At 37.9% G+C, this 13,939-nt stretch overlaps 2 protein-coding genes across 2 annotated transcripts; one reads left to right on the top strand and one right to left on the bottom strand.

The window, feature by feature from the left end:
- Window positions 1–1,281: 1,281 nt before the first annotated feature.
- On the bottom strand, window positions 1,282–7,325 carry LOC148425810 (uncharacterized). Its single transcript, XM_088410991.1, has 3 exons — window positions 7,254–7,325; window positions 1,808–1,945; window positions 1,282–1,736 (listed from the first exon to the last, which is right to left on the bottom strand). The coding sequence occupies exons 2-3, from the start codon at window positions 1,847–1,849 to the stop codon at window positions 1,464–1,466; spliced, it is 315 nt and encodes a 104-aa protein (XP_088267117.1). The 5' UTR covers window positions 1,850–1,945; window positions 7,254–7,325; the 3' UTR covers window positions 1,282–1,463.
- LOC148425809 (uncharacterized) lies at window positions 6,649–11,614 on the top strand. Its single transcript, XM_088410989.1, has 6 exons — window positions 6,649–6,876; window positions 7,523–7,606; window positions 9,685–9,887; window positions 10,623–10,770; window positions 11,252–11,374; window positions 11,490–11,614. Exons 2-6 carry the CDS (start codon window positions 7,546–7,548, stop codon window positions 11,552–11,554), a joined length of 600 nt encoding a protein of 199 aa, XP_088267115.1. The 5' UTR covers window positions 6,649–6,876; window positions 7,523–7,545; the 3' UTR covers window positions 11,555–11,614.
- The last annotated feature ends 2,325 nt before the right edge of the window (window positions 11,615–13,939 follow it).

Raw genomic sequence — 13,939 nt, 5'->3', positions numbered from 1 at the left:
ACACGCCTTGAAATCGAACTAGTGAGTGTTAAAATGTGTTACTAGTTAACTAGTGACGCCCCAAATGTCCACTAGTTTCACTAGTGTGACATTTTGTCTTCACTAGTTCCACTAGTGAGGGCCAAAATGTTCACTAGTGGAACTAGTGGAAGCCAATGCATTCGTTTGTCAACTAGTCAAAGGGTCTTTTTAGTTCAACTAGCTAACAAGTGATGCCCAAATGTTCACTAGTAGAATAAGTGCACCCATTTTGCTCACTAGTTGCACTCCTTACACCAAATGCAAATCAGGGGGCGCGAAAGAGGAAAAAGATGACAACTCCTATTAGCTCTTTGATAAGCCTCCACCGAGCAAAACATTAACCCTGTAAAGCCTGAGTCTGAGATTCCATAGTTGTTTACTGCCCTGGGCTAAAAATCTGCACAATATATTAGATTATGAATCACTTTAGTGGTTTATTTTCGTTGTTTTTTTTATTTTAAATTCTGAAACTCAAGACTATGTAATGATATTACCGTGAGCTTAAAAACACAATGTCATTCAAAATAAAGGAGTATAAAAACATAGCAATAATAATGTGCAATTATAATAATGTGGTACCACCTATACACATACAAAAAAAATAACAAAAAATAAGTAACTATAAGAATATTAATACAACAATTACTAAAAGTTCTTAAAAATGAACAATATCTACTGCCATCGTGTGGTCAGAATTTGTCTGTACTGTATGGTATGGTAACAGGCATAGGGGGGGGAATAGACCACCAGTTGTTTTTTTTTTTCAATTTAAATGCGTAGTCACAAACTTCACGATTACCTGACAGGAAACGGGGCCCAGGGCAGATCCGTAGTGGGCCTATTTTCAAAAACTTAAAATGTGAATATTTTCAAAACCAAAGCAGCTAGCGTCCTAAAACCAAAATGAGCACCTACCTAGGCATATAGGAGTCTCCATGAGCAGTGGCATAAAAAGTTAAAAGTAATTCCCTAAGAAAATCCAGATTAGGTAGTTGTTGTTGTTTTTTGTTTGTTTGTTTTTTTAATGTAAGTATGACAAAACGTAAAATGAATATAGTGCATCTTCAACCTAAGTTTTAAACAGCAAATAAATCACTCAATTTTCACACCAGAAACTTTATATTTGAGGAAAGCATGCAGAAACATTTTCATTTCACTCAATAGAAAAATAATTTGCATTTTTCTACATACAATCACAACTTATTTAGGTTGAATTCCAGTGTCAATATTGCCACAGCACGTCTTGCCGGCTATCTGGCCCACGTCCTTCAACAATCATTTTAGCCTGTTGGCTTATGACTTGTGGACCCCGGTCAGATTCCTGGACTTGTACAAGTTCCAGTCACTCACGATCTCCTTCCTGCTCTCCTTGACCCTGCTCCTCCTGCCGGGTGGCTGCTCCAGGGCATTGTTCTTCCCCACTTCTGAAGCCCGAAGAAAAGTTAGCACCAAAAGAGTTGAAGAGGGACGAACATCACAGAGGGCGGGTCTCCCCTCTCGAGCTCCATGTCAATCTCCATCTTCTCTTGCTGGGTAGGCTCCTGCTTGCAACACTGAGCCACAGACGAGTTGGCTTGGACCTTCCTGGCCAGGTAGCTGGCGTAGTTGCAGATCGCAGCGAGGAGCAACTCGTCCATTGACTGGTCCAGCTGGTCGTCGGACAGCTCACTGGCAAGCTCGGCCAAGACCACCTCGTCATCCTCCTTCTCCTCTACCTTGGCGCAGTCCAGGGGAAGAACCCGATGAGCTTCAGCAAGTACAGGTGCTGGGCCAGCCTGTTGCTCACCATGAAGTTCTGCACGCTGGTCCGGTAGTTGGTGCCGCACATTGTGCGGCACTTGCCAAAAGAGTTCTCAGTCGGATCAGAGTTGGCTTCCCTGTGCGCGCATACTCAACTTCGGGGATCTTGAGGAGGATAATGTCCCTGCAGGAGGCAGGCAGGGCATTGTATGATTTAATACATTATGGAGGAAGGGAGTAACTACCGACTACAATATTAAGCTTTATTTACTTTTTCTTTTTTAACCACCTTTTTTTTTTCCTTTTCCAATTTTCAAGCCATGGCTGCCTAAAAACCGTTTGTGTTTCTTTTTTTAAAATGACTACTTTTTTTTTAGATTGAATTGTAACATAAGACATGTAAAAAAAAAAAAAAAAATTAGTAAGGACGCAGAAATATCTTAATTATCGTACCATAAATTTTGGACAAAAGTGGGCAAAAAGCTTAAAATGACCTTATTATTTGAACATAAAGTTATGCTGCGTTCAGATGGAACGCGTCGTTTATGCTCTACGCGATGCGTTTTGTCGCGAGGTCAAGATGAAGTTCATTTTTCACACAACAGCTCCATCTGAACGCGGCATTACGCTGTTGTGTAGATACAAATTTCAACATGGCTGCCAGCACAAAACAAAGAGTTATTTAAGTTGAAATTTCTTGGACATAAATGCGTAAAACGTTTATACATATGAATGAATATTCGTCTAGATTATTGGTTAAAAGAAAAAAACTGTCCGTTATCATTTATTTTACGTAAATAATTCAACATCAAGTTAAGCTTTTTGCACAACGTTTTCAAAGTGCCGACATGGTGCTATTTTAGATAATAATTCCCTTGAATCCTCGACCGAATCCACCTTGAAACTCCTGTCGATTTCGTCCTATTTCCCCTGAAATTTATATGTGAAATTCGGCGTGAGAACGCAGCGCGTATATGCAATGTAAGCAAGAGTTGTCCCGTCAAGTAATACCCAAGTCTATGGCCTAGTTAAATGCATGCGCTGATCTTGACATTATCCAAAGGTTTTATTGATAATGACCAAAATCACTTCACAAGTTCTTACATAATTTGCTATTGCATTGCCAAATATGGTGCTTTTTGTCATTTTGATATTTTCTTTGTAAATACATGCGTTCATATTGTTGTATAATCACTCCTTTCATTTCAAATGGTCCGGGAGCTTCAGGGTTAAAGCTTCAAACATGCCATCTGAATAGAGACCAATGAACATTTTTGTCCCGCCTGCTCATTTGCATGCAGTCCACTCCTGATACATGTTGGCATTATGTCACACCAGTGGATCTATAGGCAACATGTTACAGCGCACATGTTCACTTGTAAGGGACAAACGCCCACTAGTTGCACCAGTTAGGTTTTTATTTTACCTTAGTAGTTAAGTTGTGTTTTAAAATTTTATCACTGTAAACTAGTAAGGCATACAATATCGACTAGTAACACTAGTTGGGATTTTTCCAACCTTACTAGCTGACTAGTGAGGCCCAAAACATTAACTAGTTCATTAGTAAATCTGAAGATACTCACTAGGTGGACTAGTTGGCCTCATTTTGACCTTACTTGTTTACTAGTGAGACACATGTTTTCTTACTAGTAACACTAGTTGAGGCCAGAGTTACTCACTAGTTTACTAGTGACACTGTTTTTCATGTCACTAGGGAAAGTGGAAGGCATTTTGTCTCACTAGTCATACCCAGAAATGAACTTGTGCAAGATTTGATCAAACATGTTTGACATTTTTCACTCGTTAGCTAGTGCGATGAAAATCTGTGTCACTGGTAAACTAGTGAGTAACTCTGGCCTTAAATAGTGTTATTAGTAAGAAAACATGTTTTCTTACTAGTGAAACATGTTTCACTAGTAAACAAGTAAGGTCAAAATGCGACAAACTAGTGCAACTAGTGGATAAATTAAGATTTACTAGTGAACTAGTTTACATTTTGAGCCTCACCAGTTAGCATGTAAGGCCAAAATAGGTTGCAAGTAGCAATCTGTGTTTCAGCATTCACAAGTTAACATGTAAACCATAAGAGGCAGCCTAGTTACCTAGCTGCAATTCTTCAGGACAACTTGTAAGCTAGTGTCCAACATGCAAATAAAGTGGGTGGGCTAATCACAAAATCTGAATCCTGACTGGGTGATTGTAATTGTGGAGCCAATGGAATTCCGGGATGCACATGTCCGTCCCACCTCCTCATTATTTTTTGTGTAACTAGTTAACTAGTGAGCAGATTGGCATTCACTAGTTGTACGAGTGAGCCTTTTGGATCTCACTAGTTGAACTAGTGAGGTCAAACTGTCACACGAGTGTAACTGGTGGATATTTTGCCCGTCACTAGTTTAACTAGTGAAACATTTGACACTCACTAGTTAGATATCCAAGCGTGTAGGGGCGTACACTAGTTAACTTGTCAGTATTTTGTCTGTCACTCGTGTCACTAGTGGGTGTTCCAGCTCTCACTAGTGAGCTTGTGCTGCAAATCATAGGTCACTAGGTAACATGTTAGAATAAGCAGCATTTGACTTGTTAACATGTGTCTGAAAATGAGTGGCTAGATAGAGTTTCTGTGCAACTCGTGTGACAAAAAGCATAACTAGTGTGGCTGAATGTCCAACTAGTGCTGGCAAAGACCGAACTAGTGAAAAATGCAAATGGCTGATATCCACGATATCGAATAAATGCTCAAAAGGCTTGCCATAACTACGTCCGCGGCGCTCCGCTCTGCCACAGTCCGCCATGGTCCTTCAACTTTACGCAAGACTTGAAAAATCGGGTCCTTCGCGCACGCCGCCGAGTCAATTCCACAGTTCAGCAAGCACAAACAGTTAAAGAATGCAGTCTACATCCGGTTACAAAAGCAAAATTGCATTCTCCTTTACTGATTGATTGAATGAAGTCAAAAGCGAATGCAAGCTTCTGCTCGTCTGTGCTATTGCCATCGAGACAAAAGGCTCAAGCGCTCTCCTCCTGTTAATCGGCACTAACGTGTGTACAAATATATATTACTTTTTGAGCCTCGATTCAATTAATTCATTTCAAAGTTAAAACGAACGTTGTATGTACGTACTCCCCTAGTATAAATGAAGCATGTGTAACATACCGTATTTTCCGCACTATAAGGCGCTCCGGATTATAGGGCGCACCATCAATGAACGGCCGAGTTTCTAAAAAAAGCCATATATAAGGCGCACCGGATTATAAATTCTAGAGTTGAAACCATAGTACTGGTTGGGGCTGTATTATGCATCCACTAGATAGAGTTGCGTCATGCAGCCACTAGATGGTGCTTTACTAAAGGGAATGTATTAAAAATGATCAACAAAGTCATCAAACTTTGTTAATAGAATAGAAACTTTATTCATACAATATAAGTGTTGTATCGATATTATACTATGAAATATTTGTTATTAAAAAATAATCAGATAAAACAGAGAATGCGTTATTGGTAATTGCTATTTAACTTCTAAACAGGAGCCGCAGAGGGCAGAATAGATCCAGATCAAGCCATGTACTTGTCAACGCTGCGCCGCAATTCTTTCCCCTCCGCATGCATTATATATTTTGCACAAAGAAGTAAGGAATAAACGGAATTCAGGGAAATTTAAACGCCAAACATGCAACGGTATGAGCTTGGAGCCAAGCGCTGGTGAAGGCTGGCACCACTGTCTTTTTCATTTTTTCCTCTGCGTGCAATATATATTTTTGACCCACTGTTACGATATGGAGCACAGAGAAGTTAGGAATGAATGAAAGTCGGGGAAATTTAAACGCCAAACATGCAACGGTAGGAGTTTGGAGCCAAGCGCAGGTGAAGGCTGGCGCCGCTGTCTTTTTCATTTTTTGCTCTGTGTGCATTATATATTTTTGACCCGCTGTTACGATATGGAGCACAAAGAAGTTAGGAATGAACGAAAGTCAGGGAAATTTAAACGCCAAACATGAGTGTGGGGCCACACACACTTAAGTCCTCAAAAAAAAATCGTATTGGGCCTGCAAATCAAGTTAATTAATCGCGCAGGGCCGTGTTGGCTTTAATACCCTCGGGCAAGGTTGGTTTGAACTGGATTTTGTAATCATAAACTATAGTTTATGCAGTCAGCACATGATTTGATCCATAAATAAGGCGCACCGGATTATAAGGCGCACGTCAACTTTTTTTAAAAAATCAGGCTTTTGGGTGCGCCTTAAAGTGCGGAAAATACGGTATGTTACACGTGCTTCATTTACAATGACTGAGTACGTACATACAGTACAACGTTATAGTACTCATACTGCAGAAATGATTTCCCAATAATGTGCATGTTGCCTCCAACTCAAGGTGGCAGCATAGCAGATTGATCATGACTGCAGACTACATGGAGTTTCGCTCACTCAGTTTTATTTTCTGCGCTCAAAATGTTTTTTGCGCGCTCGCAATTGTGGCACAAATATAACGCCATAGAGTTGAACTCTTGCAGTGCAAGGAAACCCTAAGCGTAATAAAATAATAATAATAATAATATTAATAATAATAATATTAATACATTTTAAAAATCTAGAATATTGTTTGTTTGTTTGTTTTTATATTCAATGAGCCATAAAAATAGTGCCCAACTTTCAAAGGCAGGAATTCTTTAGAAAAAAAAGGATAGACTGAAGCAGGGTAATTGCAATAATCATGGGACGACACGTCATGATGTGAACGACACCGCCTGCATGTTTTACTTTCTATCGCTAATCGTTATTGCCTGCATGCACAGTTCCCTAAAAGCGAAAGAATCTGGATCCACAACCAATAAGCAGCCACTTTAAGCCAGCTGAACCTGTTTGCTGCAGCTATCTTTGTTTCTCTATTGCCGAAATGTTTCACTTGAATCAGCGACTGTACTTTCTCACACTCATCTTCTAACCTCCAACTGAAAGAAGAAAGATGATACATTTGTATTATACACAATAATTTATTCTTTCGAGCTATTCATTGGACTTCAGCTTTGGCAAGACTGTCGAATTTAATTCTGAAGTGGTATAGCGATCATCATTTCAGAGGTGTTCAACTGCAAAGCTTGCATTTATATAAAGGTTAGTTGTGGTTTGTATTGTTTTCTATTCCTCTGCTCTTGAAGAAATTTGGCCAGAGAGTTCTTGTTTGAAGAATCACAATTTCAAAGAACCCATTTCTAGTGGAAAGCAAATATTTACTTGGTTTGTTATTGTTTTTGCGTATACTAGCACATCTTAAAAAGCAACTTTAATGAATGGGAAAATGTGTAAGCAGTACTTGAATATTGTATGTGGTCAACAATCAGTTTTCAGCATTCTACCATAGCATCCACGCACTGTTGTTGAAAGACTCAGGAGCAATGAAACGTCACATCAGAGTATGCTTTGTTTGACCAGACAATCTGTTCTAGGTTGCTTTAACCGATAAAGTTAAATAAGTAAATAAAATACAGTACAAGGTAGTTTGGAGCACAGTCCGCCGTTTGTGCGAAGTCTGCTGGGATAGGCTCAAGAACTCTGCAACCCTGAACAGAATATACCATATGGAAAATGGATGAAGAATAAGAGTTAAAATATCATTCCGATAATGCATTGATTTTCACTTTTGCATTATTTCATGATTATTTTATAAAAATGTTCCTCAAACATTATATTGTATTTTATCTACATTAAATTGTTTGTGGTTAAATTTGTAATCTAAATTACCATGTCCAAATTTTAACAGATTGAAAAGAAAATACACAAATCATGAGGAAGAACATTCACCTGTTGTTGCTGACCTTGATCCACATATTCACACCCTCATCAGGTATGCAGTTTTTTGGTGTTGTTATTTTCATCTGAGCTTGAGTTATTACAGTGATGTCAAAGTGTGATTGCTCCTATTGTTTTACAGGATTGTCACACCTAAATATTTCCCATCATCAAATGAATTTAAGTCTTTAAGTCAATTCATTTATCGTGCCATCAGTGCATTGCAATTTTTTTTTGTTTTGTTTTGTTTTTTTGTTAGAGCTATATTGCGGAGAGATGCGCTGTAAAGGTTCCCTGCATGCCAGACAGACAAGTTACCTTTTAATGCACTTGACACAGGCAGTCGTCGGAGGTCAAAGTACTTTAGTACACATTATTACTTAAATCTTAAATTATTAAACCTTGTACAGTAACTGTACTGTTATCCCTTCCTTTCCATCCCTTTGGCTGTAGTCTTACGGAGAGCCACGGTTATATTAGCAGCCCCCGGAAGTCTAATTAGAGTGAAGCATGTAGCTGACCAAACATGACAACAATTAGAGTTTATACTTGAAATTCAAATTTATTATAAAATAAATCTCAGTAAGAAATTTACAATGCTCCAGTGCAGCATTGCTCTTTCCTGCTCTTCCTTTGCATTTACCTAACAGCGTGTGTGAGTTTCATGAGAGAGACAGACAAATCCTACAAGACACGTGACCTTCAACCAATGAGGGCAGGAGTAGATACAACTCCCGCCCCATCTCCGTGAGACTACAGCCAAAGGAATGGGAAGGGATAACAGGACAGCTACTGTATAAGGTTTAATGATTTAAGATCTAAATAAATATGTGTACTGCAGGAATATTTCTCTTAAATATGTATAGTATAGACGTATTGAATTATAAACTGGTCAAAATATACATAACCAACCAACCTGTTATTTATCCAATTAATTACTTTCTTTTCTTTCCTTTTTTATTGAGTTAAATCTAAAACAGCTCAATTTTCATCAAGTATTCAGTAACCAACTTTTTAACAATATTCAAAAGCTGTTCACAATCAGGAAATGTTATATATATATATATATATATATATATATATATATATATATATATATATATATATATATATATATATATACATGTATGTATGAATAGATGTGTGTATATAGTTATAGGGTAGCCACCCTATACCAATGCAGTACATATATTGGTGGAAGGGCAGTTAGTACGTTCGCCTTACTGCCTGCCTTCCTGTGTGGAGTTTGCCAATAAGCGACAACAGTTGCTTATTAGCCCGAGTGGGTTCTCTCCAGGCATTCAGACTTCCTCCCACGCTCCAAAAACATGCATGGCACGTGTATTGGGCATATTAAATTGTCCTTAGGTGTGATTGGGTGTGTAAATGGTTGTTTGTCCCTAGGTGCCCTGCAACCAGTTCAGGGTGTCCCCTGCATACTACCCGAAGAAAGCTGGGATAGGCACCAGCATGCCGTCGACCTTAGTGAGGATAGTGAGCGGCTATGAGAAATGAATGCATGAATGTATATATAAATTATATGGGAATTTATCTATATCCATACTGACATCAAGAGGAGTGTGACTTTTTTTGTTTATTGATTGATGTACTAATACAGTGGTTCTTAACCTGGGTTCGATCAAACCCTAGGGGTTCGGTGAGTCGGTCTCAGGGGTTCGGTGGAGCCTCCGCCGCAGAGGTCCACCCCTCACTCTAGTCTGCAGATAGTGGGCACAGTCATTGAAAGCGTCCAGCTCTGAAATTTCCTACCATGCACTGTGTTGGTTTTGTTATTTGAATAAGGTGATATTAATGCACAATTCATTTCGTGCACCAGTAAAAAAAAAATCATATTTTATTTTTTGCTAAAGAAGGGTTCAGTGAATGAGCATATGAAACTGGTGGGGTTCGGTGCCTCCAACCAATATACACTGACAATTTCTTTCACTTGCTTTCTTTTTTCCTCTTTCCTTAAATTTTGAAATGTGTTTATATATTCAATAAAATAAGCATTCAATCATATAGACAGTTTTCTGTCCCCATGCAGTGTAATTTGTGACAATGCTTTAATAAATCTTTTCTTTCAGTGTACAACAGCTGACATTTGTTACATATATTTGCCACCCATTGCAGCACAAAATACAACCACACTATCTATAAACACGGCAGCAGCGATCTTGACAAGGCCAGTGGATGTGTCAGTGTTTGTGGGAGACCCTGCCATGTTTACCTGTGCTGTGCCTGAAAGATCATCTGTTGTCATCTTCACGTTGTTTGGGAGTCATGTCAATTACAGTCTCACTTGCCCTGGTGGACATGTGGAGGACATCCCTCAGGTCAGATTGCAACTGAAACCTTACTTTATTGTTAAGATATACTGATAAAATGAAGTTTGGAGTTTTGACCTTTTGTTATGTGCGAATGCAAACATAAAATAACAAATAAATAAATAAATAAATAAATAAATAAATACTCTTAGTGTGAAGTGGGGTAATAAACAGTGGAAGTGCAGGCTCAGCACCTAATTTTGATGGCACCGCAACCTTTGTGAGGATAAACAGCTGTAGTAAATGGATGGATTGATGGATGGATGAATATTTTGGTTCAAGGTGTTGGAATGAGTGACTAGACATCCAAAGGTAGAATTGGTCAATCACATAATATTGCATGCAAAAAAAAACACACACACACACACACACACACACACACAAGCGTACAAAAATAAACAAACAAGGCACCAACAACAGGAGGTAAAGCCAACTGTAAATGCATATTTAACAGGCGAGTATCAATCCCAGTAACGCACTACTATTTCCATGAAAGTTACTTTTATGATGTCACTGGTTGTTCCACTAAAAAATTAATTCAGTGTGTTCAATGTGTGACCTATGTATAGTTCAACTAAGATAATGATCCTGTCGCAGCTGTCTTGCCTTTTATCCGCATTAGACTGTCTGAGTACAACTTTGCAATATCTTTGACTATGACTGTCATTAAATCAACTAAAAACGTAAAGATTATGAATTTCAATCTGATACTTGTTAATGGAATGCCCTTATCTATGTTCACAGGCTATTTATGGAACTTGCCATACAAAAAAAGGACAATCACTGGCTGTGTGGACCTTCAAAGGAACTTCCCTTTCAGACAACAACACAAGAGTTTTTTGTCAGTTGTCAAATGGTTTTGACTCTTCCACGGCCACTCTACGTATTTATGGTGAGGGCATCTATCCATTCTTCCATTTTATATGCTGCTTGGGCCTTGTGTGAGCTGGAGGCTATCCCAGCCAGCTTTGGGCCAGATGCAGAGGAATACTAAACTGGTTTCCAACCAATCACAGAGCACATGTGGAAAAACAAGCATTCACATCCTTAGGTGTGTTTGGGTGCCTGAATTTTATGCAATTTCAAGTGTTCAGTCAACTGAAGAGTCATATTTTTAGAGGGTGGGAAGAAGCCAAAGTGGGTGTTCAGCGAAAGCCCACGCAAGCAGGTGCAATGTATGAAAACACCACACAGGAAGAGCAAAAATTCAAACACCCAAAGTAACAACCAGAAGGAGATCTAAAAAGACTAAATGAAGCAATTGTTGAAAAAGATTGGCATTTCCATGGTAGATGAAGTGGTACATTTTCAACGCATTTTTTCACCTTCAATTTTTTCACAGTGCCACTAATCTCTGATGTGTTCACTCCTAGATAATGGCAGAAACATGGCTATCCTCATTGGCTGTGCTATTGGAGGCTTCTTTGGTGTCATCCTTGTATTTGCTTTGTCTTACATACTTCTGCAGAGGTCCGAGGCCTTCCAGAAATGTTTCCGTAAGTAGAGGGGCAAATCTAAATACACTCCAATGTAACTTTATCACTGCTGTCCAGTTATTTTAGACTTTCTGATCAACATGATCAAAGTTAAAATGTTTTTCTTTACTTGCAGGGGGCAAGGGAGACGAAGATGACACATTCTCAATTATAGCCAAGGATGCGAAGCCGAAGGGTTAATGATACAATCCTCATAATGCATAATGTTCAAAACTATATATATATATATATATATATATATATATATATATATATATATATATATATATATATATATATATATATATATATATATATATATATATATATACGACACTATGACCAAAGACCTAGAAATCCTTGAAAGTATATAAATAAATAAATAACTGCCATGCATCCCTGATAATCAAACACCGTCATTCCTGTGCCTTGTATGAATAATTTCTTTATATCTTATTTTAAACTGGTTGATGTTTGAACATTCCGAGTGTCCCTTCTAAACTGTTCCACAGTTTAACACCACAGATTGAAATACAGAAAATGTTTTTTGTTGTGCGAACCTTCATTATCCTAAAATTAAGTGCTTTCCTCAGATTATACCCCCCTTACCTCCCAGTGAAAAGCTTTTGAATATTCATAGGCAACAGATTATTTTTTGCTTTGAAAAGTATTTGTGCTGTCCTAAATTCCACTAAATCTTTGAGTTTGATGAGTTTTGACTGTAAGAATAATACATTTGTGTGGTCCCTGTATCCTGCCCCATGAATGATCCATATTGCTTTCTTTTATAATATAAGAAGTGGATATATTGTGCTTGTGTAATTGTTGCCCCAAATTTTAATACAGTAAATGAGATACGCAAGAACTAGAGAATTATATAGAATGCGGAGTGATTTCTGATCAAGTACCTGTTTAGCTTTATTTAATACTGCAATGCATCTTAAGTTTTTACTTGTACATATTTAACATGTGATTTCCAGCTGATCTTTTCATCTATCATCACCCCTAAAAATTCGAACCTCATTTACTCTTTCAATACGCACCCCTCCAGCTGTATCTCTAGTTCCAAATTAGTTCTATGATTTCTATGATTGCCAAAAAGTATCATTTTTGTTTTGCTCAAAATCAAGGATAATCTGTCCATACCTTTAATTTACTTAATTCATTATTTATCAGTCTTATTATTGTGGATAAGTCACTCCCAGAACAAAACATATTAGTATCATCTGCAAACAAAACCATCTTGAATGTTTGTGACACCTTGCATATCGATGTACTGTATAATATAAAGTGTTTAGGTTTCAATACTGACCTCTAAGGGATGCCGCAGGTAATGTCTAAACACTCCGAGCAGGTGTCACCCAACTTCACAAATTGCTTCCTTTTAGTTAAGTAGATTTTGATCCATTCTAGTGCTTTTCCCCTAATACCATACCTGTCTAGTTTATTGAATAATATTTCACGATGTATCTTGTCACATGTCTTTCTTAGATCAATAAATATTCCAACAATATATTGTTGTAAATTTATTGCATTTGTAATTTCCTCGACTGAATCAATTAGCGCCAGTGATGTCGATCTCTTGGATCTAAATCCATACTGTTCTTCAGTGAGCACTTGATGTTTATCCCTGAATTTATCAGTCTGTTATTAAAAAGTGTTTCTAGTGTATTTGGAAAATTGTGGGATACAGGTCTGGAGTTTGTGGATTGATGTTTGTCCCCAGCTTTATATAAGGTTATGACTTTAGCTATTTTCATTTTGTCTAGAAATGTGCCGGTGTGAAATGAAAGGTTACAGATATACATTAATGGTTTGGAAATCCCCTTAATCACTGTTTTTATAAGAGTCATATCAATATCATCACAGTTTTTTGAGGTCTTGTTCTTGAATTGGGAAACTATATTTATAATTTTGGTCTCATCCACACTTGAAAGAAACATTGAACTTAAGTTACAGGCTATTAATTTATTGTACTGCTAAAACTATAGCAACTGAAGGATTGTAGCCAAATGGATATAATATTACATGAAAAGAACAGAATTTGGTGAATAATTTTATTTATAAACAATATAACACATGTAAATTTAGTAAAACTTTAGTAAATGTATTTATATATATATATATATATATATATATATATATATATATATATATATATATATATATATATATATATGTATATGTGTGTGTGTGTGTATGTGTGTGTGTGTGTGTGCGTGTGTGTGTAGGTGCGTGTGTGTGTGTGTGCGTGTGTCCCTTTTGCTGTGGATGCACTTTATGACCGACACGTATGTGCCTGTAGGGCAGGTGTTACAGCTATGTTACTACTATGTTGTCACGGTGGGGCATGGCGAGTGGAATGCCGGAGTGCGGGAGGATGAACCAAGCGTGCAAGGAAGCCAGGAGGGGATGTGCTCAAAATGAGGTTTTAATCAACAAAAGGCGGCAGGAACAACAACAGACAAAAACTGGGCAAAGTATCAAAGCAATGAGAACTTAACCAAACTACATTTACGGGGAAGGGCAATCGCGGGGCTGGTGAACACTACGGACGAGACAGCGAGGGAACGAAGGCGAGGGGTG

Source organism: Hippichthys cyanospilos, chromosome 3, assembly GCF_059441005.1.
Source record: "Hippichthys cyanospilos isolate Australia breed blue-spotted pipefish chromosome 3, RoL_Hcya_1.0, whole genome shotgun sequence".
In the NCBI taxonomy this organism is placed as follows: domain Eukaryota; kingdom Metazoa; phylum Chordata; class Actinopteri; order Syngnathiformes; family Syngnathidae; genus Hippichthys; species Hippichthys cyanospilos.
Note: the sequence above shows the minus strand (reverse complement) of the source record. Positions and strands in the feature narration are given on the sequence as shown.

Coding starts and splice junctions, on each gene's coding strand:
- LOC148425810 (XM_088410991.1), bottom strand. CDS start 1,849: ATGTGCGGCACCAACTACCGGACCAGCGTGCAGAACTTCATG. Junction 1,737..1,807: donor CCAGCGTGCAGAACTTCATG/GTGAGCAACAGG, acceptor GACTGCGCCAAG/GTAGAGGAGAAGGAGGATGA.
- LOC148425809 (XM_088410989.1), top strand. CDS start 7,546: ATGAGGAAGAACATTCACCTGTTGTTGCTGACCTTGATCCACATATTC. Junction 9,888..10,622: donor ATGTGGAGGACATCCCTCAG/GTCAGATTGCAA, acceptor CTATGTTCACAG/GCTATTTATGGAACTTGCCA. Junction 10,771..11,251: donor GGCCACTCTACGTATTTATG/GTGAGGGCATCT, acceptor GTTCACTCCTAG/ATAATGGCAGAAACATGGCT.